The 27,722-nt window shown below is 34.2% G+C and overlaps 4 protein-coding genes across 9 annotated transcripts; 1 reads left to right on the top strand and 3 right to left on the bottom strand.

The window, feature by feature from the left end:
- Positions 1-417: 417 nt before the first annotated feature.
- Positions 418-4,553, bottom strand: LOC120282935 (protein translocase subunit SecA 1). Of its 2 annotated transcripts, none has more exons than XM_039289770.1 (6): positions 4,310-4,553; positions 4,083-4,231; positions 2,835-2,996; positions 1,681-1,796; positions 727-795; positions 418-631 (listed from the first exon to the last, which is right to left on the bottom strand). In XM_039289770.1, the coding sequence occupies exons 1-5, from the start codon at positions 4,482-4,484 to the stop codon at positions 777-779; spliced, it is 621 nt and encodes a 206-aa protein (XP_039145704.1). In that variant the 5' UTR covers positions 4,485-4,553; the 3' UTR covers positions 418-631; positions 727-776. The 2 variants fall into 2 exon arrangements, with proteins under 2 accessions (XP_039145704.1, XP_039145710.1); XM_039289776.1 differs by having other exon boundaries at positions 4,083-4,217; positions 4,310-4,432.
- A 1,047-nt stretch (positions 4,554-5,600) lies between these two features.
- On the bottom strand, positions 5,601-9,528 carry LOC120283618 (nucleotide-sugar uncharacterized transporter 2). 2 transcript variants are annotated; one of them, XM_039290335.1, is made up of 9 exons: positions 9,397-9,528; positions 8,974-9,052; positions 8,676-8,755; positions 7,196-7,347; positions 6,886-7,094; positions 6,714-6,807; positions 6,468-6,634; positions 6,211-6,381; positions 5,601-5,998 (listed from the first exon to the last, which is right to left on the bottom strand). In XM_039290335.1, exons 3-9 carry the CDS (start codon positions 8,752-8,754, stop codon positions 5,791-5,793), a joined length of 1,080 nt encoding a protein of 359 aa, XP_039146269.1. In that variant the 5' UTR covers position 8,755; positions 8,974-9,052; positions 9,397-9,528; the 3' UTR covers positions 5,601-5,790. The 2 variants fall into 2 exon arrangements, with proteins under 2 accessions (XP_039146269.1, XP_039146261.1); XM_039290327.1 differs by lacking the exons at positions 8,676-8,755; positions 8,974-9,052; positions 9,397-9,528 and having other exon boundaries at positions 7,192-7,245.
- Positions 9,529-12,332: 2,804 nt separating this feature from the next.
- LOC120253524 lies at positions 12,333-15,772 on the top strand. The gene is made up of 2 exons (XM_039261859.1): positions 12,333-14,179; positions 15,408-15,772. Exons 1-2 carry the CDS (start codon positions 12,374-12,376, stop codon positions 15,504-15,506), a joined length of 1,905 nt encoding a protein of 634 aa, XP_039117793.1. The 5' UTR covers positions 12,333-12,373; the 3' UTR covers positions 15,507-15,772.
- Positions 15,773-16,591: 819 nt separating this feature from the next.
- LOC120253953 (pentatricopeptide repeat-containing protein At5g65560-like) lies at positions 16,592-22,086 on the bottom strand. Of its 4 annotated transcripts, none has more exons than XM_039262139.1 (5): positions 19,586-22,086; positions 19,082-19,498; positions 18,772-18,939; positions 18,150-18,337; positions 16,592-17,144 (listed from the first exon to the last, which is right to left on the bottom strand). In XM_039262139.1, exons 1-2 carry the CDS (start codon positions 22,012-22,014, stop codon positions 19,249-19,251), a joined length of 2,679 nt encoding a protein of 892 aa, XP_039118073.1. In that variant the 5' UTR covers positions 22,015-22,086; the 3' UTR covers positions 16,592-17,144; positions 18,150-18,337; positions 18,772-18,939; positions 19,082-19,248. The 4 variants fall into 4 exon arrangements, with proteins under 4 accessions (XP_039118073.1, XP_039118078.1, XP_039118068.1 ...); XM_039262144.1 differs by having other exon boundaries at positions 19,082-21,542; positions 21,619-21,705; XM_039262134.1 differs by having other exon boundaries at positions 19,082-22,086.
- Between the last annotated feature and the right edge of the window lie 5,636 nt (positions 22,087-27,722).

The following is a 27,722-nucleotide window of genomic DNA, read 5'->3' as shown; positions in this document are numbered from 1 at the left end:
AAAAAAAAATCTATTTCATTTTGTAATAAACTTAACTCAAAATTACAGAAAAAAAAGAGCAAAATTTATAATACAGCAAAATATATCTTCCAAGACAAAAATTCAACAGGTGTACTGTTAAAAAGAGAAATGAGATGCAGAAAAAGTTAATGAAGTTGCAATACAAGTGTCTCACAAGCAACAGGTATCAAACATATAACTTAAATAATGATAAGCAACAACAAGCTATCCACTTCATTAAAAACAAATTACATCCATCCACCTTTAAAGACCAACACCAAACACATCATATTGGAAGTACAATACTTTGGTGGGAGATAAAGACAACACTAGCAACTCAAAAGGTCTTCAAGAATAACCTGCTGTATGCCACAAAGCAAACTCAGAAAGATGCATCAACAACTGGCTAAAATAACATAAAAAAAAAAATTATTTACATGATCTTCATTCAGTAGCACAATGTTTGGGATTGTCACATTATTAATAAGTTAATCAGCACTTTAACATCATTAAGCAAACCAGTAATGAAAAGGACAGTTCTTGACAAAGTTCTGTATTTGCTAATTCAGGTGCAAACTTTAATTCGACCATTGATGCGGAATGTATTGTCTTCACTTGTATCCAAAGTGAACTGCAAGATATAGACCAACAAGGGCGGATAAGATGGCGAAAGTTCACAAGCTTTGGAAATGTTAGACTCAACAGTGGATGAATTATTCAACTCACCATGTGCTGGTGCCTGGTGGAGATTGATTGTCACCAAGATATGATACAGCTCAAGTCATTCCACAACACCTTCATGTTTCAGAAAACGCCACGAGCAAAAAAGTTAATAACTTGGTGAACAAAAAATAGACTGATGGTAACAAATGGGTACAAGAACTAGAAATGGATTCACAATAGTCCTGCAAATTGAATTGGAAAACAGAACTATTCTTATGAATTGCATCTGTTAGACTAAAACAATAATACCATACTCTTCATGCTGGGTCTGCAGTACATGGTTAAAAAGCAAATAATGATGACATAGATAATTTAGAGAGTGTAAAGCTGGTAGAAGGCTATGTGTGAGGTTAAGATATTCATTATTTCTCATAAAGGGTAATGATGGGATTATTTGAAAATTCTGGCAAAACACAACAGTCCCTTCTAAGAAGATTATTATGGGGCTGAAAGCGGCACACAGATGATTTAATAACCAATAAGAACAGTTAGGAGGAATAAACTGCCTGTCTGCCTCTAGAATGGATCTATGCAAGAGGTATGTTTATCCCATTGGAGTTGCAAAGATTAATATTTCCTGAAATATCCATACACTTAAATCATTTTATTATAATAATGTTGGAGGATGAATTTCATAAAACAATATTATTCCAGGTTGTGTGTAAATATATAACTGACGGAGAAAAGTTACTTCAAGAGAGAAAAAAAAGGTTATTATATTGTTCCTTATGAATATTATAAATCAACTATTCTTGAAATATCATCATAAAATGTGACATGAATCTATTGTATTTTATTTTGTTGTCCTTGTCCCACTCCCTATCAATTATTCTTGCACTCCCTTTTTCTTTATCACGCTGCAAATCAACCTTCTGAGACAGTGTTATATTGTATCATTTTGGAAGTAGATAACACACAATATAAACAATGAAAATATTGCCCAGCCCAATACCATACCTTTTGTATTTCTTCCCAGACTTGCAAGGACAAAGTGCATTTCTACTTATTTGACCATTTTTTGCCAAATTAGATCTTGCAACATCTAATGGTGTTGAGCCCATCAGCTTTTGTACCTAAAACAAATTTAAAAATGACAAAGGAAAGTCAAACCACATCTTCAAATAATATTATTGCAGCATGTCAAGTTCATATAGTGATGCACATATAGATTAGGACATATAAGATTGAATGCCATTAAAGCATACATCCAAATACAAGGGAATTGTGTTTCATCATAGAGCAAGATTAAGGCACTTCAGTAACAAACAATAAATGTGTTAGTTGCAGTCCAATTCCATAATTAAATTGAGTCAAAAACGAACTTGCAGTTAATAGGCATGTAGCACCTTCAGGTAAAACATAAATATAACGAATCTTTCTCTGTTTCCAATATCAAATATAAAAAAAAAAAAATTACACAAATTTAAATTAGTAAAATGCCAAGGAATCCATAAAATCATGTGCCATTTATCAAGAATAATTAATTCACAGCTTCATTTAAATGCCTAGGCATTTACACAAATATCTCAGACAAAACAGAACTAACACATTAATGTTGCACCATTTGATAATGGTAAGAAATAAGAACATCCAGTCTGCATGTCAACGTAAAACCTAAAATATTACTAATCATTAAATATTTAAAATTTTGGCCAAATCAACTACACACTTTTGAACCATAAATGATCTACTTTTCATCCTTAAATAAGCACGCAAATTGTAAAATCAGTACATTAAAAAAGAAGCGAAAATAAAGAGTTCATATACTGAAAGCCACAAAGCTTTTGTAGAAAATGTAAATGATAACATCTCTGCATCCATATGGTCAATAGAAACAATGGAAGAAGCCAAGAAGGTTAATTTTGCTTGAGCATTATTGCCAATATTCAAGTTGCTGATCTATTAAGTTGAGTTAATAGTGCATTTAAAATGTATGGATTTTCATATTCGCAAAACCTATGTTATTTTCTACGTATATCTCATTCAGTTTTTTCAGTCTAAAGACACACAGAAAACATTTTACTTAAAAAAAACACAAGTTGCAATTCTTGGTGACCAAAGCTATTAGACAAAACATTTCACACAAAATGCTAGTTATAAATTCTGTTAACCTCATTAAAACTCTTAGGAATTGGTTTCCCTTCCTTCTGCAAGTTTTCTATCTTTTGCTGTGCTTCTTTTGCCCATGTATATTTTGCCAATATATGCTCCACCTCTGACATGGTGCAACCACAGTGCTTCATGGCATCTTGTTTGTGGCTAAGTTGGATATTCTGCAAACAAGCAAAAACCCAAAGAATTGACAAGGATATGTGTGGGGGCACACACACACACACACAAAAAAAATTCCTATTCAACCATATCAAACATGGCATGAAAATGAATATATATTTATGGCAAATTCATGGATAGTTTGCTCCAAAGCAGATAAAATGAGCACAAAAGTTGACAGACATCAACAAGTAGTTATTTCCAAAAAAGAGCCAATGATATGACTGAGAAGTTCATGGATATTTCGCTTTGGCAATGCTGTTACTTTTCAAAAGAAAGCCCATCCAATAAACACCACAAACTGGAGCCACAATAAACACAGCCAAGTGCTCATGTTAATACCAAATCTGATGGTCACTTAAAATATCCAACCTATAATCTTCATTCTCATATAAACCACTTGTCCTTCAATCACATTCTAAACAAATAGCTTTCTACATGCATGTTACTCTTCAAAAGGGATTAACAACTAAATCAAACTTAAGTCTTAACAACACCAAACAACCTTGGACCAACTACTAATGCATATCTACTACGCACAAGATGTAAACACTGATAATCCATTATGACTGGCTGTCACCTTGATATATACTACAATTCCTATCCCTGTACTCTTGGGCCTTCACATTTTTCTGGTGAACAATTATCCAAATTTGAGATTGTACTCACTCCATAAGGCCTTCTACCATCACTTAAAAATCATCCCATACAAATTATAATAACTTCTAATAATTCAAACTTCAAAACTAAAACCTGAAATACAATTTGTCATTAAGAACCAAGAAAACAACAGAATGCATTAAAGAGTACTGCTAACATACGCAAAATAGCACTAACACACATCCTTATAGATGTAAAATTTCAATTCCAATATTATTCAGAAAAAGCAATTGCGCAGACTAAATTATCATTCCAAAACCCACAAATTTGAAAAAAACTGCACTCAACATCTCAATAAGGTATCCTTCCACTTTCTCATACTTCTGATAATACTCCCATAATTGAGCTTCAAAAATGCAAACTTTTAAGCCTAAAAACTATCGTATCACAAAAAAGCATCAAGCTTTCAGCCAAACCCTCAAACAAACCTGTCCACTAGGATCAATTCCACCGAGGTACCGTAAGATCGAGGACTGCTTCTTGAACGCATCGGAGACGGTCGCTTCGCTGCACCGTCCCACCTGAAACTTCTTCAACATACCCAACTTCCTCGCTTTGTCCATCTGATCCGCAAACTCTAAAACAACCTCAATAAATCAGATTCCACCATAAAAAACTAAAAAAAAAACCAAAAGAGAAAACACAGATAAACAACCGATAAGAGAGAATGAGGGATTGGCGGAATCAGCGGCGGGCTTGCCGGTGATGACGCCCTTGATCTTGTCGATCCATCCAATGCCATCGAGGCGAGGAGTAGAGGAGATGGAACGTGTGAGGCTTAGCTGAGCGTAGCGGAGAAGAGCTTGCGGAGCTCCTCCTCTCGACACCATGGAATTCAGTGATCCCTTCTTTGCGCCACCGTCGTCGTGTTCGATGAAATGCCAGGGTTTTGGTAGGGCTTTGAATTACTCACTCACGGTCCATTTTGCCCTTGAAGCATTACAATGCACAACGAGGGTAATATGGTAATTTTAATTTTTACTTGTGCTTTCTTTTTATTTTAGGATATTCATATTATTATTACCCTAAACCAAATTAGTTGAGCTAATCACACTCGGCCCAACGATAATATGAGTAGAGTGTTCAATTGTTGAGGAGACGAGTTTGAATCTCAGTAGCTCGTTTGTAGAGTTTAATTTTTAAATTGTGTTTATTCTTAACACATGGCTAATCCACTGTTTACTTATTTTTGAGATGGTTTAAAATGAAGAAATGTTATTTGTTACTCCCTCCGTTTTTTTTTGTCTGTCGTGATTATCTACCGAATCTCACATACAAAAAAATTTTAGTTATTTCACAAAATTTTATAAAAAATTAATTATTTTTTCACAATTACCTCTAATTTATATCTTCACATTTCTCTCTCATATATTTAATTTTAAGAAAATAATTCAATAGAGTGTTAACTGTTAAGGGTAATTTAAAAAAAAATATTTTTTTGATGTTAAAAAATAACAGATAAAAAAAACATGAATTTGTGACTAATAAAAATGAACGGAAGGAGTATTACTTTCTTTAAGTGGCTGGAAGTATTTTTTTTAATTTCAGTAATTTTACTATTTATTTTGTAAAAAAAGTAGAAGGGTGCGAAGTGGGAGAAAGAGTGAAGTTTTATTAAACTTCACCAACTTCAGGGAAAAGTCCAGAGATGAAATTAGTATAAAATAAAAAAAAACATGCTGAGATGGGAGAAGTGTTATTTTTCTGTTATTTCAAAAATAAATTAATATTCTAGAAGTAGAAAAATCCAGTACACTTCAGTGATTTTCCTGTTATTTTAAAATAAATGAACTATCTTTGTTGTGTATCTCTAAATAGTGATATGATGTAGGATAAATAATCAAAAAGAGATAGTGGCAAACTAATTTTCAGCTTCTTGTTCAGTAAAGAGAACAATGACAAAGTTTATATCTATTTATTCAGATAAGCAAAGTTCATATCATCGTCATAAAACAATAGCCACGGATTATCGACAAATTACAATCAAAATTCATGTATCTGTAACTCTACTTTACACAACTATGTTGAACTACAAAAAGAAAAAAAAAAAAAAAGTATGAAGTTAGCCGGGAAATTTTGTACTGTTTCCTTCTATCAGATTGGTAGCACAGTGATGATCTTCATGTCAGACTTCTATCAGATTGGAAGTTCTTTCGACAATGTTGTTGATTCGTGAGATCGGTTCAGGTTAAGGTAAGTGTATACCGACATTCCACACAATGCGGCAATGGCACCACACAAGCTGACAGTTCCAGGGTCGGAATTGAAAAGCAGGTAACCGCCGAGCAAAATCACACATGTTTTGAACTGTCCTAAGACAACATGTGTGGTTGCAGATGTTGCACTGAGTATATATGATCAAAAGAAATTTGTTAGCAAGACAAAGAATTTGATCAACAAGATGCCGAAATCAATTTTCTGCTGCAGTTACTAATTCAATTCAGCTAATAAAGAACTAATAAAACTTGATACATTATAATGAAAATTCATATTGTATAGAATAAGAGAAAAGCTATGCATTGACAACTTAAGCTTACTAAAGCGAAAGAACTTTACCCGAGTGCCAAAGCCCCTGACCATTGAAGGAGAAAGCCGAACAAGGCAGATGTGAAAATAGCTGAAGTGTTGTTAAAGTTCCAATTGAACAATAAAACACCGGCAGGGTCCAACAAAGGCATCAAAGCCAGTAAGAAGAAGATTGTAACAGGAGTAGTTTTCCACATTAACCTGCGAACAATTTTATATATTTTCACAAGATGGTTTAAAACTGTTAAATCTGATCTTGAACATTCATATATAAGAGTCAAACTTACGCGAGAGCAGTCCAATTTCCGGTTTGTTGCAAATTAGACCAAAGTATCTTATTTATGGCACTAGGAACAATCCAAGCTAAAGCTACACAAGCACCAAAAAAATTAAGTTGTAGATCAGTGACAGTTGCAACTGCCACACCGATCGATACCACTGTCAGTGCTAAAACCTGCATTTTCAATAAAAAAAAAACCTAAAATGAGGGAATTCATAGCAATTTGAAGCATAAAACAAAGTCTTGTGCATACCTTTTGAATAGAAACCTTTTTCCTGAAAAGTATAAACTCAGCCAGAACAATGGTGGGAGTGACGGCAATCTTAGCCATCTGGTAGAACCCTACACTGCAATTGCAAAAATCCGAAATAAGCGTAGAAAACTTAATCAGTTATAGATATCATGTTTTTGTGTAAATTATGTACCTGTTATGGTTTAAGCTAATATTTGCGAGCCCGGTCGAAAAAGACATCACAACACCTAAGGCAAATAAAGAAGAAAACGGTGTTGACTTCGATGGAGGTGAAGCAGGGAGCATGGAAAGACCCTTGAGGATAGCCATGAGTAACCATGCTGTTGCATAGTGAATTAATGAGAGAGCGACTGGAAAATTGAAACCAACTCTCCCCATGACCTGTTAATAGTTGGAATTAAATTATTGTTTTGAAGTTTCAATACCAAAGAATGATAAAGGAAAGGAATCATAGAGATTGTCTAATGAAGAGAAAAACTCGCAAGTTTGTTTGCCATGATTATTCCGACAGCAACCATGAAATTAAATGTCAATGCAACAGAAGGGCCACAATTTCGCTGTTGTTGACGTTTTGCTCCTTCGGAAGTATGCAAATCATTGTACATGGCACTCCGAAGCTCTTCCAGTGCTCTTCCTAGCAGACAATATCAAATACAATAAAACAATACAGATTGAATTATCTAATATAAGGAACAAAAAAACATACCGCATAGAGCTTGAAATACTGGGAACATCATCTTACTATACTTTGTACTGGTGAAGAAGGTGACTAAATTAATTAATTAGCAGCATAGAATCAGATGATATTATCTAACCTTGAAATAGCACTTGTAGCACTTAAAAATTTAATTAAATCTTTAGTTTATACAGGGGAGCTCTCAATTCTCGACTTGATCATAATTCTAATGGGCATAAGCTTAGTTTAACTTTACAAGTATGACACCAATATCTACAGTTAAAATACCTTATAAATCAACAGTGTTCAAAACAAGAGTAAACACAAATTACACTGATTTAACACAGCCAAAAGTAAAGCATTTATCAAAGGATGATGTTTACATATTGACGTGTTTAAAAAAAAAACCATGGTTTACTTTGACTTCAAAGTACCAACAATTGGCAAATACATGATAATCCTACAGTCACTAACATCACTTTATAAGCATAAGAATATACAAACATCAGAATGCTAAAAGTTTGGCAATCACTACATTTTCTCTATACTTGACTGGCACAAGTTCAAGAGTGGACATCAACTTCAGAACATCGACGACTGATAATAAAAGAAGAAAATGCAAAATGTATAACAACTTCAAACTGCCTCAGGTATAACAACTTCAAAATTAATAAAGAAAATCTACAAGTTTCCATGTATAGTTGACAAGTTATACCATTTAACAGCTTCAGAAAGCCACTAATTGGCAAGAACATCTATTATAACCGACTCAAATTCAGACAAAGAAACCAACTTCAAAAAGCCCAAACTTGGTGACGAGAAAAGAAACTGAAATTACCAACTTGACTTCACAAGCGTATAACATATATTAACTATCCAAATCGCAAAAAGTTTTTAAATTACAAAGTCTGCCTGACAAGTGTATAAAAAATATCAGCTTCAGACATTTGGCAAGAATCAGAAATGCATTCCAACTTCAGAATACCAACAATTCGCAATAAGAAAATATATTCAGCTAAAATTTCAGATTTGCAATAAAAAAAGCACAATCACAAAGCAAGAAATAATTATAGCCAGTACAGAACCTTACTCCTCATCTAGACACAAGTAGAACAACCATATCCATTATTGGGCAAGAATTTGATATAAGATTTAGAGATGTATCCAAAAAGACAAAACACCCTCACAAAAGGAAAAAGAATAAAAGACAAAAAGATCCTGTTGAGTCCCCATAAACATGAATTCTCAACATAAAGAATATAAAATGTCATGAAGAAATACTGAACCTTGTTCTCCTGCGTCACTGTCTTTTCTCTTCATAAACTTCTTCCCATCTCTCCCCAACAAAGAATCTAACACCCCCATTCTGAAAAAAAAAGCAGCTAACTGGGAAGAAAATGCACAAGTACTTCCCCAACAGAGCCACACAAAATTAGCAAAATAAGAACTTCAAAATCTCTTTTTTTCACACCATCATAGACTTTCACCTCAACAATGGAGTTCAATCACATAATTAGACAAGGAAAATGAAGGAGCAGAAACAATTGGGGAAGTAAATGAACAAGAAGAGCTCCAAAATCTCACCTTTATAAGATTTTAGACCCGTTCTTCATCAATGGAGAAAGACTGGAGAAAGATCGAAGATCGCACCTTCACAAGATTTCTACACTTCCATAAAGAGATATTTATTGCAGAATGAGGAAACCAAATGATTGCAACAAAAAAAAAATGCTCATTTTCCTGTTGACATTAAAACAACAGACAGGACATTATGAAAAACAAAAAACAGAAACACAAAGAAGAGCTGAAAAATCTCAGCTTTACAAGATTTCAGCCCCCTTTTTTCATCAGTTAGGATTGATAACAGAATGAGCAAACAAATGGATTAGAAAAAAACAAAATGGTTGTTTTCCTGATAACATTGAAGCAACAAAAGAGGAAATTAGAAGGGAAAAAAAAAACAGTAAAAACAAATCAAAAAACAACTAAGGACTAAAAAAATCTCACCTTTATAAAATTTTAAACCTTCTCTTCATGAATGGAGATTGATCATGCAATGAGAAACCAAATTCAAAACAAAAAATACATAAAAGAAATGATCTTGTGTCTAAAATTCCAAAAGAATCAAGGAAACGACGAGGATCAGAAGAAAGCGAGATAGTTATATGTCACTATTAATTTATATATATACAAACAACTATTAATTTATATATATACGAACAAGAGTATTATTTATCATCGGTTTTTGGTTCAATTGGTACTGAATTTCTTATGTAGGACATTTATTTCAGAGAGAAACAAAATCGAATCCTATGTCCTCACAAAGTGAGGGCACCCACACGTGTGCGGGCACTTGTCGTGTATTTGTAACAAAAATATTATTTTATGTGTCTATATTAAATTATTATTATTTTGTGGGATTTAATCTCTACATTAAATATGCGAGAATTTCTTTTTAGAATTTTGGAAAAAAAAGAAAAAGAAATGCAAGTGTAATGTGATAAATGATAATACAAACACTTGTATAAAATGTATATAACTAATTTACTAGAATCGGCCAAATGGTGGACAGTTTGAATTTTTTTGGATTAAAATAATTATATATATATATATATAAAAAATTAAAAAATATGAATATAAATTATTATATAGATATCCATGCTTATACCAGAGTTTCATCTAATGTTGTGAATTATTTAAAATAAAATTATTTAAAAAAAATAACCAAACACCAATATTATTAGGTAAATTTAATAAAACAGTAACAAATAATATAACATATAAACAATAAAAATAAAAAAAAATCATGAAAATAAAATAAAATAAAAACATAATATCTCTTATTATTTATTTTATTGTTTAAAAACAATAAAAAATAAACAATATATGTATGAAAAATGATAGGAAACAATTACAATAAAATTAAAATAGGTAAAATCATATCTATATTTATATATATGTGAAAACAATAAAAAACAATTAAAACAAAATTGATATTATATTATAGATATGTGAAAACAATAAAAAACAATTAAAACAAAATTGATATTATAATATAATATTATATTATATTATATTATATATATACATTAATATCTTATTATATGTATCGAGAGAGGAATGGTCGGTGGTGTGGGACCCACCCAACAATAAACCAATTAAAAGCATGAGAGAGATTTAGTTATGATTATTAAGTAATAATAAGGCTTTTTTTTTAATATTATATTTTAAAATTTTAATTACCAAAATATACATGTCGGTTACTATTTATGGACATGCGTATTTTTATTTTTTTTAAATTGCGGTTCACGATCCTTCTAAATAAAAAACACAGTTTCATATTCAAATCTCTATAATTTCATAATATTTTTATAATTTATTTTTCCCCACTAATTTTTAAATTATTATTAATTTAAATAATTTTAATATTTTCACAAAAATAAAATATTAAATATTCAAAAATTTTAACATGTAAAAATTAGTCCCGTAACTAAAACAAACTCAATAGACGAAAATAATTACATATATTATAAAATAATTCAACAAGTATAATATTTAAGTTACATTACAACTTGGATTAGTAGCGTTCGGACAATTTTGACTATTATGACCTTCATTGCAACATAAACCACAATTTTATGTCTATCTTATTACAAATTATAGTGGATTTTGGGTTTATGAAGGTGGTCTTGGTATTATAAGACCAGGATATAAATGTGAACCATTATAATGGTTCTGATATCTCTTATTTGACATTACCCGAATATCACAATAATTTTTTTCTTTTAAAATTATTAAAAGTATAAATAAGAGCCTAGGAGTGGAAAAAACAAGTTATAAAAAAATTATTATGAAATTATAAAAGTTTTAAAAAGCTAGTGACCCGGGTTTTTTAAAAAATAAAATTGGAAAACATGAGCATTTTGGTAATTAAAATTTTAAAGTATAATATTTTTTTAAAAAAATCCAATTAATAATATGTATATATAATACAAATCTTATATATTTTTAAAGAAATTAGAAAACTTAGTATAAAAATGTATACCTAATACAATAACTTAAAGCAGCATCAATGCATAGTTACAATAATAATTTGTTCAAATTTAAAAAAAAAATATAAACCAATAGTAATTAATTTGGTAGCTCTCATTAATTAAAATTGATTTGGTTAGACATCCATATAACTCCTTTAATTATGCTAAAATTTTCCACAAATACTCTGACTTTGTATCTATAATGACATATTAATCGAATTAAAAATTAAAATTAAATCTAATTAACTATTTTCTCTATCTTGTTGTGGAATTAAAATCAATATTTAGATATAGTTAAATAACACTTTTACAAAAATTTTATTATTCCAAATAGAAATGACAATAACCCGCGGTACCTATCATGATTTATGATTTATTGATTAAGGGATCTTAAATTTAAGTCCCTTAATTTACAAATAAGAGATTTATATAAAAAGCATTTTTTTTTTTAAGATTATATAGTAAGGAATTCATATTTCTAAATCACCATAAATGGTTAATTTTTGCATTTGTCAAGACCTTTGACTAATAGGGATTGTCACTTTCATTTTTTTTAAAAAAAGTTTTGGGATGTTTGAAATTAACTTTTTTAATTTTAAAATTTTTAAATATGTTAATTTACAACCACTAAAAAAATTTTTTTTTAAAGTTTTTTAAAGGTGATATATAAAAATAATAATACTAATAAAAATAACCCAAAAAAATGCCAGATTTAAATCCAATTCTAAATCCAAATCCTAATTCCTTAATTTCCATCCACAAAATAAACTCAATTATTTATATAAAAAATAAACCCAAATAAAATAAAATAAAATAAAATAAAATAAATAAATAAATAATTTTTTTAAATTAAAATAAAAATGTTTTATAAAAAAAATAAAAATAAAAATAAAAATGAAATAATTAATCGTCTTCTTCGTCTCCAATCTCGCAGGGGGCCGAGTTCATCCATGGAGCTCGTCCCCTACTCCGACCCAAACCCTAACCCTAGCTCCAACCTCCCCTGGTCCGAGATGTTCCGATCCGCCTCTCTCCGGCGACCACCGGACTCCCTCCCTCCTTCTCCTCCCAAACCTCCTCGCCCACCACCGGCGAACCCCCATCAACCATCCTCCAATGAAGATCGCCAAACCATAACCCTAGATTCCCAAGCTCGTCTAGCTCTCTACATCGCCATGGCGCATGCTGGCCTCGCCCTCACCATTCTCCTCCTTTACGGCCTTTACAAGCTCCTCCACGACTTCATTCGTCCTCTCCAATGGGCGTTGCTATGCTCCATCCCTCTCCGGGAGGCTCAGCTCGCCGTCGTCGACTTCTGGGCTGAGCCTCTCCAGCAAGGCATCGTGCCGACCCTCCTCGCCGCGCCATCGGCTCTTTTCCGCGCCTCAACTCTCTCCCTTTCCGATCTCCGTTCCGCTATCCTCCGCCGCCGTGCACCATCCCCTTCCGGCTTTCCCCGTCTCGTCCGCTGGCTCGCTTCCTTCTGGCTTTTCACCCTCGCATTCGAGCGCTTCGGCCCTTTCTCCATCCCCTTCCTCCTCCTCGCCGGCCCCACCGCGTCCGCCGCCGCTCGCCACCCTTCCATCGCCAGCCGTCGCCCGAAACCCTCTTCTAGCTTCTTCACCTCCAAAATCCTCGCCCACATGAAGACGATCGTCGCCATCGGACTCATTTTCTGGATGATCTTCGGCTGCCTCGCTGGCGGGATCTTCTTTTCCTACAAGATCGGCGTTGAGGGCAAGGACGCGGTGATGTCCTTGAAATCTCACGTCCAGAAGAGCAATTACGCCGAGAGGATTGGATTCAAGCAGTGGATGGACGACAACGATGTTCCCGGCCTCGTCGATCGCTACTCCGCCAGTCTCTACGAGACTGTATGGGAGCACGTTGACAGCCTCGCCGCGCAATACAACCTCACCGAGTTCGCCAACGGCTTCCGCCATTTCCTCATCACCCCTTCAAATTCCGGCCCATCGACGGCATTGTCAAGCTCGCCGCCGCATCCTTACACGCTGAAGTTCCAATCGCTGAGGACTCGCGTGAAGAACCGCGAGTGGACTGAGATTTATTCAGAGCTGGACGCCATTTTCAGAGAGCTTTTGATCACCAGAGAGGACTTGGTGGAGAAAGCCAAAGGTCTTGCCTTTAAAGGGATTGAGATCTCAAAGCAAGTGCTTGCTAGTAGTACTTCAGTGCTTGGAGGGAGTGCGAGCTTGGTGTTCTCTGTTTTCCTACTGGTTGTATCTGGTGCTGCAGAGGTTTTGAATTTCTTATCCCAATTGATGGTTTTCCTGTGGGTGTTGTACTATTTGATCACGTCGGAGTCTGGTGGCGCAACAGAGCAGGTTGTCGGGATGCTCCCGGTGTCGAAACAAATGCGTGATCGCTTTGTGGAGGTCATCGATAAGGCGATAAGCAGTGTGCTCTTGGCAACAGCCAAGATTTCGTTTTACCAAGGTTGCCTGACATGGTTGTTGTTTAGGTTTTGTTCAGTGCATTTTCTTTATGTGTCCACCGTCTTGGCTTTTATTAGCCCTCTGTTGCCAATATTGCCACCATGGTTGTCTTCAATTCCGGCAGTCGCTCAGTTTTTCATGGAGGGGAGGTACATTTGGGCCTTTGTCATTGCTGCGGTGCACCTCATGTTGATGGATTATGGTTCTTCTGTGATTCAGGTAGACATTCCTGGGCATAATGCTTATCTCACAGGGCTTAGCATTCTTGGGGGCTTGACATTGTTTACAAATGCTCTGGAGGTACTATTTCTGTCTAACAACTCTTTCATTATAGCTCGAACTTCATCTTGTTTCGTGAAATTCTTGCTGAAAACTAGAATCAATATAGAAAATTTGCTCTTCTAGTGTTGTTAGCATATGCATGCAAGGCTTGTCCTTTATCCATCTTGAAATGTATGGATAGCATACAATTTGAATTGTAAGTTTTCTGTTTGTTTCACCTATGATGTGTTTGTAGTTGTCGAGGTAGTCATTTTTGTAGCTAATGCTCAGGCATTCTGTCTTGAGGAGACAAATCACCATCACCTGAAGTTTCACTTGCATAGAAAACGTGTCTCTTTCGGTACTCATTTGAGAAAATTGTGTTGTGCTGCTTGTGCATATATATATGCACAGAGACACACAAAAGGGTGGCAACCAAATTAAACTATAAATCTTCCTGTTTACTAGTATTAAGATGCATTTCTGGTTTTTCAAATAGAGATTAGATTTGTACCGAAATGTATACATTCTCTGAGAAGAGAGGTTCATTTTGTAGCTGATGTATTGCACAAGTCACCATCCTTATCACTGACATAGAAAACTTGTGTTCTCCTGAGAAATTTTGTTGAACATATATATACCTACACAGGCTCACACAAATCGGTGAACATCCACATGAAACCATAATCTTACTATTTTTCACGGTACATTTTTTGCTATCCAAGCAGTCTATTTGCAGCCGAAGTGTATGCATTCTCTTAGAAGGTCACAAATCACATTATGATGGGTTTCTCTTTGTCTAAGTAGTCACTTTTGTAGTTGATTCTAGGCACAAATCACCAGCAGCATCCTCATCAGATAGAAATCTTTGTTTCTTGCAGTATTCCCTCAAGAAAATATCATTGAATATATATACATGCACAGAGACAAAAAGCACCAATGTGTAGTGTCCAAATAATACTTTCACCGTAGTGTTTGTTGGTACATGATCCATTTCTTTTTATCCAAGTGTTGAAGTTTGTTGCTGAAGTGTATACATTCTCTAAGAAAAGCACAAATCACTATCATCATAATCATTGCTATATTGTTCTTTGTTTGCTGTAATCCATTTCTTGTTATCAAAGATGCCCTGTTTGTGTTTAATCTTAAACTTTTGCCAAATATGATCATTTCTTGTCATCAAAGATGCCATTTTATGGCTAACCTTATCTCTACCTTTTTTTCCCCATTTTTAATTAATGAAAAGTGTCATGTTTGCATGATTTAGGGAGCTATAATGGGACCACTTATAATGACAGTGGTCATTGCATTGAAGAATTTGTATGCAGAGTTTGTGTTGGTTGATAATGAAGAAACCTGCAGTTGATGTCCATAAAGAAAGACTGCTCAAAAGACTTCATTTCCAGTTTTGTTGTTCAAGTTCCTTGGTTCTTTAAAACATATTTATTTTATTTTATTTTTTGTTATTCCTTAATGGAAAATTGGGATAAATTATTCCTAGTGTGTTAATTACTGTAGAATATGAAGCAGTTAGTATTTATTGTATGATTGATAAACAATTGTCAGTTCCTTGTAGTATGTAATCTAAGTTTGGTAGTTATATTTATATATAAAATATCAAATTTTATGTTGTATTGTGTGGATTTGGAATAATAAAGTTTGGATTTTTTTTTTCAGAGAAAACAGTGTATTTGAATCTGAGTGTTGATATATATATAATTTTAGTAAAGTTTCCTACATATATATATACACATAATTAGATCCAATTGACTTCTTATTATGCATTGTTAAATATTCAACATTTTGCATAAAATTATGCAGGTTATACATTTACTTTATTCAATTTTTATTCTACATTTTGAGCTATAAATATTTATGAAATAAATTTATATTTTTTTAAAAAAATTATTTATAGAATAAAAACTGAGATATTTACGACCGTGTCTAATTTTAGATTTTTTGTGTCTAATTTTAGATTTTTTAAGGGGTATATAATTGTTCTAATTTATTACCTCCTTGAAAAGTTCATTATTACGTACATCGACCTTTCGGTAATTACCAGTAAATCCTCATTCTCCATTAAAAAAAACATAATTAATGAGTGTTATGTGCTCCATTTAGAAACATAATGATATCATTCCTATTACCAACGACATTTTAATCTATTGATATCGTGTAAAATGATCATTTTAGAGAAGATCTGAGATTAAATTCTAAAACTCATATAAGGTGAGGACACAATCGCTTGTTGAACTTGCATCATGTCTGTGCACGTTGTTGATACATGCTTGTCATATTTCGTCGAAAGAGATATCACCGCTATTGATATATAATTTTCCTATCAAGCTGATATTCCATTCCTTTCCCAATTCAATTTGAGAATTCGAATAAATAAATAAAATCTCCAGTTAATGTAGACAACAAGAGAGAATCATAAACAAAGTGGAACATAGCAACCTTTTTTTTTTTTAAATAAGAAAATCAAACTAAAACACTACACACATGATTTTGAAATGCCAAATTGTACCTACATTCCTAAATGATGGTGATAACAATAACAACAATAATAATAATAACATGCAACTGTTCTCATTGTTGTAATTGTAAGCATCGCTAAAAATTATTATCGAAAAATGATTTCCATACAGTCCACTTTAAACCTTATTACCACACAAAACCGATCTCCAAAGTCACCATTACGAATTGTTAATGCGCGGTGAAATCAAAATCGAAACATTGAGTTTCATTATAAAGCTAGAAGGCCTGACCTTTTAGCATGAGAGAACCAGATTAGAGGTCCATAACAAGCCGTCGATGCCTCAGAACTCCAACTCTTCTCTGAATCAGCTAACAAATGCAATTAATCCGATTCAAGAACCATACAAATTGCTTGGTTGATTTTGTAAACCAAGTTAGCAAATATCGATAGCTCCCCTGGATGATTAAGAGACAGAATTGGTGGAAGCTTTTGCAGGAACCAGAAAATAAAAACTGAACAGTTCAGCTGCAATAAAAATGTCAAATGTTCAACACAAAAAACAGAGTATGAAACACATAATAATTAGATCATATTTATGTTGCAGAAAGATAACAGTTTCAATTACAACAAAGATATGTTTCTATAATTCTTATATTCAGCAATGACATGTTCTTGACTCATGTAACACAAATGGAACTAAAAAATCGGCAAGAGTTCCTTCATATTAATCAACCAATATATACACACACACATTGAAAACCAAACCATTAGATCAGCAGAGAAAGATCATTCTGATGATAGTCACACTTTGATATCAACTTTCTGTTAATTGTTTTAGTAATACAGAACGACTAGTCCTAAGCATGACATAACTATTTTATGGCTTGTGTCAGTATGAGTCCACAATTTCGCCTCTGAAGGGGAAAAAACTAGTGTTGTGAGAATTAACCAAAAGTAGCCATAATAAATACAAATGGAATAATTCAGTCTGATTGCTAGGTATCCATTATCAGAAAATTAAACAGGGATAGATACAATGAGTTGTCTGATCCTTAGGTCCTCATTTGTCAGAAATTAAACAACCCACCAAATGTTTTTCATGAAAACCTATGATCGATAAATTTTCTGTGTATAGTTCTAAGTTTGAATATGGACATCATACAGATCCACCAAAAAAAAATGAGAACCCTGGGTACAAAATTAATTACAAATGGCTCACTGACATCACTATTGGCTTGGTTCCATATATGGGTACATGTTTCTCATTTTGATCCATTCGATCTTATAAATTGGAATAGTGAAAAAAGCTCTCCAGTGATAAGTTACTAAACTTCAACACAGACCTTTATTAACTCCAGTTAAAAGCCTAAAATCAAACTTTAATACAGGCTTGTCCTATTGTAGCAATGGGCCAAAGTTGATTGGGCAAAAGTAATGATATATTAGGTCAATATTATTCTAACTATTCTTTCACCTGCAGAGTCTACATAAACAATAATCTGGAGGCCTAAGTAGATCAACAATTCATACCAGGGGTGTTGCGCTGGGTCAGATGAGAACAGAAAGGTCAAGTGAACTGTAACTCACATAGATCCCACTTGCTCATTAAAATCAATTAACGATGCATAATTACAACTTCAGCAGCATCACTTGTATCAACTCACGTTATCACCATCACTTGCAATATGTCTCAACATGTAGTCACTAAATCTTTACATCTGCAGTTAAAAATCACGTTGATAGGTAAAGCTCAGGCAAACTCATGGCAGCATGCCAAGGAAAGAATCGGATCAAGTAACAAATAAAAACTTGAAAACAGTACTAATTTCAGTGAAAAAGAAAATAGCACAGGTAAGATATCAAATGAAACTTCAATGCATACCTGCTCCATATGAAAGCAACAGATTAATCTCTCTCTTCTTTTTGAATAAATAAGGAAAGCGAATGGTAAATATGAGACTAAACAATGCTGAATTAAATCTAATGTATAAATAATGCATGTAACAACCAGAGATGGTAACTCAGAAAGTAGCAGATAAGTTTTGAAGTGCAAAATACATTTCCTTTTACAACTAAGAAAGGGACAGATTCTAAAACTAACAACATGTAACATCTAAGGTTTAACTACGTTATCATAAAATAAAGTCCTTACCTGTGCTCATCAGTGCGCCTAGCGCTGACATGTGGATCATCATTGGAAAATTAGCATCACATACTCAGAGTTTAAACCCAGACTTCTCCTCAAGATGATAGCACCAACAAATGAATTGCACAAGCACAACATTTCACAAGAGATAGATCCAAAAGGCAACCTACCCTGCTAAAATATTTTTCGAAGTGAAAAGAAGGAATAATAGGTCAGCAGATAGTAACACTTTTGCATGGAAAGAATCTTGAATGCAACAAGTTGAGACGATACACATGAGAAACAAAACCATGTAGGAAACATACAAAACACTCACCGGTCTCCTGTTGAGTAGCAATTAAATCCGATTGACAGGCTTGGAGTTAATGATGACGAAGGGCATGACAAAGAAATGCATCGTATCTCTCCCAAAGGAGCTTAAATACATGAGACATACCTAACAGATATCATGAAGCCCAAATCATTCTTCCAACATGATCATCCCTAACTCTCACTTAACACTTCAACTGAATTCACAGGAATATAATTATCCATCATAACGTATGTTTGCCGACTAGGGCGAAAGTTCCTTTCTTCCATGATAGCTAGCAGATTTAAGGCTACATCAACATGCCCGTTTCTACATAGACCATCGAGAAGAACTTCCCAAGCAATTTCATCATAATTAAAACCGCACCTAAATAGCTTACAAAAGACATCTTTAGCTTCCTCAAACATCCCCTCATCACAAAGTCTGCAAATAAGAAGCCTGTATGAACACAAATATGGTAACAGACCACATTCAACTATAGCATCTACTAAACTTGATGCCTCTGCAAACCTTTTCAAATTGCAGCAGCAATTGATGAGGGAAGCGTATGTCTCCTCATTGGGAGACAAACCTTCTTCTTTCATACAAGAAAGTAACTTGAATGCTTCATCCAAACGGCAACCTCTGCAGAATCCAGAAATAAGGGCATTGTAAGTGGTAAGTCCAGATTTGCAACCATGTCGTACCATCTCCTCCAAAAAATCTAAGACACTATCTATCTTTATCAATTTCCATACGTCAAGAACGTCAACTGCGATCGAATCAGGCAATTTCCTATTGAACAAATGCTTGAGAAAAATAGAGTAAGTCCAGTAATTGGGCTCTTGGGATTCATCAATCATTTGCTTAAGAGCATTAAAAGCTCTATCCATGTATCCCACATGTCCATACCCATCGATCAAAGTATTATAGGTGAGGACATCAGGAAGAAACCCTTCATTTCTCATTTGTTCCATCATACTTTCTGCCTCTTCCACCTTCCCTCCCCTGCAATGCGCACGAATTAGCACTGTGTAAGTGAATACATTTGGCTTACAGCCTGAAGAAGCCATCTGCTCCAACATCCTTTGAGCATGTTCATAATCTCCCTCTTTCAACATCTCATCAACAATATTAGTATACGTGGCCACTGTGGCATTGACTCCCTTATCTGACATCTCATCAAGCAATGCCAATGCCTCTTGCATTTTCTTTTCTTTGCACAAGCCATGAATCAAAGCACTGTACATGTACACATCTGGTGAGTAGTCTTCATAAACCAATTTCTGAAGCATTACTTGAGCAGCATTGGTATTTCCAGCTTTGCACAGTCCATCAATTATTGCAGTATAAATCACCTCATTTGCGTTTACACCTTTCTTAACAAAAAAACCAACAAGCGAGTGTGCATCATTGAATCTCCCAGATTTACAGAAGGCATCTATCAGAATGGAGTATATATGTTGATCAGGTACCAAATCATCCCCATCCATCAGACTGAGCAGCCTAAACGCATTATTTACACGGCCTGCTTCACATTGCCCATGGATTAACTCAGTGTAGGTAACAACATTTGGAGTTATTCCCGATTCACGCATTTTACCCAATAAACTCATTGCTTTATGTACCTTCCTTTCCAGACAGAACCCATAGATGAGCTCATTATATGTCCGAACATTAGGCCGACATCCATTCATCTCCATCAACTCCATAACCTCCAAAGCAGCATCAACCTTTCCTCGCTTACAATATCCATCGATCAAAGCTGTGTATGTAACAACATTGGGAGCCAAACCTTTCTCCAACACCATATTAAGCAATCTACCCGCATCTTCAAGCTTGCCCTGCTTACAAAGGTTATCGATAACCATTGTATATGTCCAAATATCTGGTTTACACCCATCAACTTCCATCCTCTCCAATACAATAAATCCATCATTAACCCTTCCATGCTTGAAATACCCATCCATCAGAGCACTATAGATGAAGACATTAGCAACGAAACCCTTATTGGAAACCTCATTCATCATTCTCTCTGCATCTTCAAGCTTACCATCCTTACAAAGAGCATCAATCATCAACCCGTAAGTCCAAGAATCAGCCTCACATCCACTAAATTCCATCCTTCTCAAAACTCCAAGAGCATCCTCAATCTTTCCACTCTTACAGTACCCACAAATCAAAGCATTAAAAGTGACAACATTGGGAACCAATCCTCTATCCATCATCTCTTTGAGGAACCTCTCAGCATCCAAAACCCTACCTTTCTTGCAAAATCCATCAATGATCACAGTATAAGTACGAACATTAGCTAAAAATCCATCATCCCCAATCCCCATTAACAAAATCAAAGCTTGATCAATGCGACCAACCTCAAGAAGCCCCTGGATGAGAATCGTGTAGGAAAACTCGTTCCTTTGACAACCCAAGCTCGGCATCATCATGAAAATCCAGCAAGCGGTCTCAAAATCCCTCCTTTTGCAAAACCCTAAGATCAAAGAATTGTAAGTAAAGGTATCCGGTCTAAACCCATCTCTCTTCAAGCAGTGCAAATTCTTCTTCACCTCCATGAAATCACCCCCATCTGAGCAAGCTTTGATCATAGCGTTGTAGGAGACGAGGTCCGGCGAGAGGCCATCACGGCGGAGTTCATCGAAGGCTTGTTTGATCTCCGGGATCAACTGGAATCTCGCGAGTGTGGTCAAGAGGGCGTTGCGGCATCGGAGAGATGGCTTAAATTGGAGTTGCTGCTGCGAAGCTCGCATGGATTCCATGGTGGCTAGGGTTTCTTGGGCGGAGGAGCAGGACTTCAGAGCGGCGATGATGGCGCCGTTGTCACCGGCGACGGGCGCAGAGCGCGCCGCCGGGGCTCGCCGGGGAAGAGAGGAGAAGGGCAGTGAACGGTGGAGATTGGCCGGGGGTTTAGGACAGTTGATCGTAGCCGTCCATCTCCTTCTCATTGTGATTGAGATCTGCCACAATAGATAAGGGGGTATAACTTTTTAACGGTTTTACGGAGCTCCAAGATCCGATAACCCGCTTCGCTAGAACAATAATATAAACATTATGAAATTAAAGTAAATATATATATTTAAAATTTTAAATAAAAATTTAACAGGATATAGGGTGTTCATTTCGGGAGAAACTCAAACTTGAACGCCAAAATTTATATAAGCTGTAGGTAAAATATATTAAAATATTAACTCTACGTTTATGTATATATTTAATTTTTTTTTAAATAAAGCCATTGTGTTTTTTTTTTTGAAATTATGAATATATTTTTTCATATTAATTTATTAATTTAAATTAAATTAATTTTTAAATCTTTCATGAATTATTGAATTAGCCTTGTTTAAAAAATGTTGGATTGGAGCATTTGGTTAACATACCCTACAATTTTATGTTCGCACATATATATATATATATATATATATATATATATATATATAAAGTTTGATATTAATGTTTGTAACTTGTAATTTTATAAAACTTGAGAATTTCCTAAATAAACCTTTAATTTTATTCCATATGTTAATGATGCTCATATTTCTGAATTTTCAAAAGAAAACAAATCTTTTGATTTCGTTATGAATAGATAGCATCAATAAAATTGATACTAAGACTTAAAAATTTATTAAAGTGATAGAAGGTGCACTCTGTGTGATAAAAACTCTAAAACATGTTGATATCGTTGAATTATTACCCTTTTATATTTTAAAAATAATTGAACTTCAACGTATTTATTATAATTAAAAAAAACACATTTTTTTTTTGAATTAATATGAGTAATAATGGATGGGGATTGCATTTATTACCAAAATTGCTCATTATGAAGTGACTAAATATTAATATTAATAACTTGTCAAATATGTGATTAACATTGAACATGATTCTTCTTAGGTTAATACTGCTGTGCTATGAGCCTTTTGGTATTTAAAAAGAATTGAGCTTCAACATATATTTCACAATTTTTTTTTTAAATCGCATTTCTCAAGAGACATATATGCAATGATGGACGGGGATTGCATTTATTACCAAGATTGCTCATTATGAAGTGAGTAAATATTAATATTAATAATTTACCAAGTACATGATTAACATTGAACATGAGTCTTCTTGCTACAACTAGGGCTAATACCACAGAGCTATGAGCCTTTTAGTATTTAAAAAGAATCGAGCCTCAACATATTTCTAACAATTTTATGTTTTTTTTTTTTTTGAATAATAGATGACAAGTGCTCTTTTTTATGAATATAAACAGTACAAAACAGCACTGGAACCCGGATGTACAGTATGAGAATAGTATAAAAATCCCGGATGAACAGTGCATGAACAGTATGGAGAACAGTACTGTTGGAGGAGAGATTTGAACCCATGATCTCCCCCTTACACTTTGGTGTCATACCATTGGGCTATCCAATGGTTAACTGTTTTTTTTTTATTAAATCACATTTCTCAAGAGCCTATATGAGCATGCATTTGGATTGTGGAATAAGAATGGAAATGAAATAAAATTGTGTTCGGTCGAAATAAAATTCATTGGGAATCCAAAAAGAGAAAGGGGGAAATGTGGTAAAGTTATTATTTTGCCCTTAGTGCTAATAAATAATATTGAAATATTATTTATGATAATTTTTTAATTCTTGACATATTTTGTTTATCTTATTTACTTAAATTATTACTAAATATTAACTAAATGATTCACTTCAATTATTATTAATTTTAATTAGTATAATTAGGCATTATGAATAAATATTTGATGTATTATTATTTTTTAATAAAGGATGAAACTACTCCATTTTGAAATAATTTAGATATTATTATTCATTTTAATGATTATAATTAAATATTTATATTGAATGGTTCATATTATTATTATTATTATTACAAAAATTAAAAATATTAAAGTAATTATGGGAAAAGGGCAAATATGTCAAATCCCATCAATTCCTCCCTATTACCCTCAATTAGGGGTAATGAAAATCGGGAATGACTTAGGTGAAGTTAGATATGTGTAGTTAGTGTAGTTCACCATTGACATTGTGACATGTGTCCCAAATATATATAAAAATATAATAACTTTCCTACAATGTCTTTACCTTTTTTTAAAAATTACTCATCTCATGCCACGTGTCAAACATCCAATGGTGAACTATACTAACTACACCTATTTAACTTCACCTAAGTTATTCCCATGAAAATCAACCTTTAATTCCAGAGGGTGTTAGCATTAAAACTTTATCTATTCCCATTTCTTAGTAATCATTACCTTCATCCAAACACAACACCTTCATGAATTGAGATTACATTTATTACCAAGATTGCTCATGATGAAGTGAGTAAATATTAATATTAATATTAATAACTTGCTGAGTATGTGATTAACATTGTACATGAGTCTTCTTGCTACAACTTGAGCTAATACAACTGTGCTATGTGCCTTTTAGTATTTAAAAAAGAATTGAGCTTCAGCATATTTATCACAATTTTTTGTTTTTTTTTTTTAAAATAACATTTCTCAAGAGCCAGAGCAATGATGGATGAAGATTGCATCTATTAACGAGATTGCTCATTATGAAGTGAGTAAATATTAATATTAATAATTTGGCAAGTATATGATTAACATTGAACATGAGTCTTCTTGTTATAATTGGGGCTAATACCGTTGGGCTATGAGCCTTTTGGTATTTAAAAAATAATTGAACTTTAACATATTTATCATAATTATTTTTTAAAAAAATCACATTTCTCATGATTTAATACAAGCAATGATGGATGGAGATTACATTTATTATCAAGATTACTCATTATGAAGTGCGTAAACATTAATATTAATAACTTGAAAAGAATGTGATTAACATTGACCATGAGTCTTCTTGTTACTATTAGGGGAAAAAAATAAAAATAGGGAACCACGGCGGAAATAAATAAAGAGAGCAACAAAAGAAGATAATACAAGGTTTAACAAGGTTTGGCAACTTGCCTACATCCTCTGAGCATGTCTGCGGGATTCTCTGTCCCAGCAATCTTTCTTAATGATAAGATTCCATCATTTATCACCTCACAGATATAGTGGTACTTCAATTGGATGTGCTTTGTCCTTGAGTGAAATACTGGGTTTTTGTGAGACACAAAGCGCTTTGGTTGTCGATGTAGAGAAAACCACAGCCTTGGTCTTTTTCAATTTCCTTTAGAAAATTTAATAACCAAATAATCTCTTTTTCGGCCTCAGAGATAGCAACGTATTCCGCCTCTCTTATCAAAAGTGCCACACATTTTTGCAATTTAGACATCCAACTCATCCCCGTACTTCCCCATGTGAAGACATAGCCAGATGCGTTTTTTTTTATTATCTAAGTCACCACCTAAGTCCACGTCAATAAACCCTTGAAGACTTGTGCTATCTTTCTTGAAGCACATTGTCATACTTGTAGTGCCCATGTCTTGTTATTTTCAAGGGATCCCAATTTCTCCTTCATAGCCTGCATCTGCTTGACCAAATCACTCATCTCCAGTACCTCAAGGTAGTCTTCCAACTCACTTGAGTCGGTTAAGAGTAAATAGTCTAGAGAAGGTGAATATCTGGAAGTTGGCTTATGAATTTGAGTAAACCTTCATAACTCTGGTGTTTGTGGATCAAATTCTTGGTCTTGATCACCAGCAATGTTATTAGCTGTGTTGTCTTTTTTAGCCGCATCACCTTCTATTTCATCATCTTCAGTGTCTTTAGTATCTTCTACAACAACCTTTCTTATTTCACTTGCATTTGATCTAGAATTTTCTTTGTATAATTCATTTTCATTGAAGGCAACATCCCTAGACCTAATTATTTTATGATTTTTCACATGCCAAAACCAATAACCAAAAAATTAGTCTTGTACCTAATGAAAATACATTCTTTGATCTTGGCATCCAACTTATCTCTTTTGTCAGAATCCACATGCACATATGACATATATCCAAAGATTTTCAAATGCAATAGAGATACCTTTTTTACTCGACCACTTTTCTTCTTGCAACTCAAACTTTAACACCACCGATGGACTTTGGTTAATGAGATAAGTTGCCATGTTGATTGTGTTAGCCCAAAATGCCTTGGGTAGACCCACATGAAGCCGCATGGCATTAACACTATCGTTGAGGGTTCAATTCATCCTCTCCAACAAACTAGTTTGACTCCATGCTCTACATAGTACGCCTTGAAGTTGACCTAGTCATACTCGCCACCACTCAAATATTTATGCTTTAAATCAATCTCATTCTCAACCTCTGTCTTCCACCTTTTAAACATTTCAAACACATCAGACTTATGCTTGAGAAAATAAACCCGTACCTTATGAGGGGAATCATTGATGAAGGTGACATAATATCGCAAGCCATAATGAGATTGGACTAGTGTCGGCCCCCATACATAAGTGTGCACTAGTTCTAGCTTTTCCTTCTTGCACTCCCATCCAACCTTCGAGAAACTAACCTGCTTTTGGTTTCCAAGCACACAATCTTCACAAAATCCAATCATGTAGGACCTCATGATCAGTATCAACTCCTTTGATGCCAAACTTTTAATCCCTTGTCACTCATGTGCCCAAGTCACTTGTGCCACAGGTTTGGGTCAACCTTTGCCCCTACTACTGCTACTATATCTCCACTACCATTGGTCGAATAGAGTGTACCCGACTTGGTGCCATTTTCCACTATGATTGCCCCTTTTACAATTTTTCAAGAGCCTTCCCCAAAGACAATTGTATATCCCTCATTAGCCAATTGACCTACTGAAATTAAATTCTTCTTCAGCCTAGGAATTTAATGAACACCATGTAATGTTCACTTACAACCATTACCAGATTTAATATGGACATCACCTTTGCCCATTAAGTCTAAAGGTTTACCATCCGCCAAGTATACCTTCCCATATTCCCCTGTCAAAAAATTTCTCATAAATTCTTTACAAGTGGTAGAGTGAAATGAAGCACTTGAATTAAGTGCCCATGATTCAATTGGGTTGTCAACAAAAAGAACCAGGGCATCATCTAAGTTATCACCAGTTGCTGAATTAACCGAACTGGACTCCTTCTCTATCTTTTTCTTGGCCTTCTTTGGTGCCTTGCACTCACGCTTCATATGCCCTTCTTGCCACAATTCCAACACTCCAACTCATCTTTGGATCGAGACTTGCTCCTTCCTTTTGATTTCACCCTTTCATGATTGTTGCGGCCTCTTTGACTCATACGATCTCTATCAACATTTAGGGCCACTACAGATGTCTTACCTCTCTCCTTCCTGGGAATCTCCTCGCTGATGAGCTGATCGCAAACATTGTCTAGGGACACTTTCTCTTGCCCGCTAATCATCTTTACAGTTGTTGATCAACTTTTGGGCAAAGATACCAATAGGGATATGGACTTAAACTTCTCGTCTTACTCGAAGTTAGCTGAAATTAATTGATGAATAATATCAATAAATTTACCATGTGTTCAACCATTGATGTACCTTCAACCATTCTAAAGTTGAATAGTCAATGCAAGAGGTGGAGTTGGTTGGATGTTGAGGGTTTTTCATATATACTAACTAGTATATTAATGACACCTCATGTCGTGGTCTCCTTCATGACATAACTCCCAATACTCATAGATAAGGTTAGTCGTATGATAGTTAGGGCCTTACAATC

Source organism: Dioscorea cayenensis, chromosome 3, assembly GCF_009730915.1.
Source record: "Dioscorea cayenensis subsp. rotundata cultivar TDr96_F1 chromosome 3, TDr96_F1_v2_PseudoChromosome.rev07_lg8_w22 25.fasta, whole genome shotgun sequence".
NCBI lineage: Eukaryota > Viridiplantae > Streptophyta > Magnoliopsida > Dioscoreales > Dioscoreaceae > Dioscorea > Dioscorea cayenensis.
The sequence above is the reverse complement of the archived record's forward strand: the minus strand, read 5'-3'. Positions and strand labels throughout refer to the sequence as shown.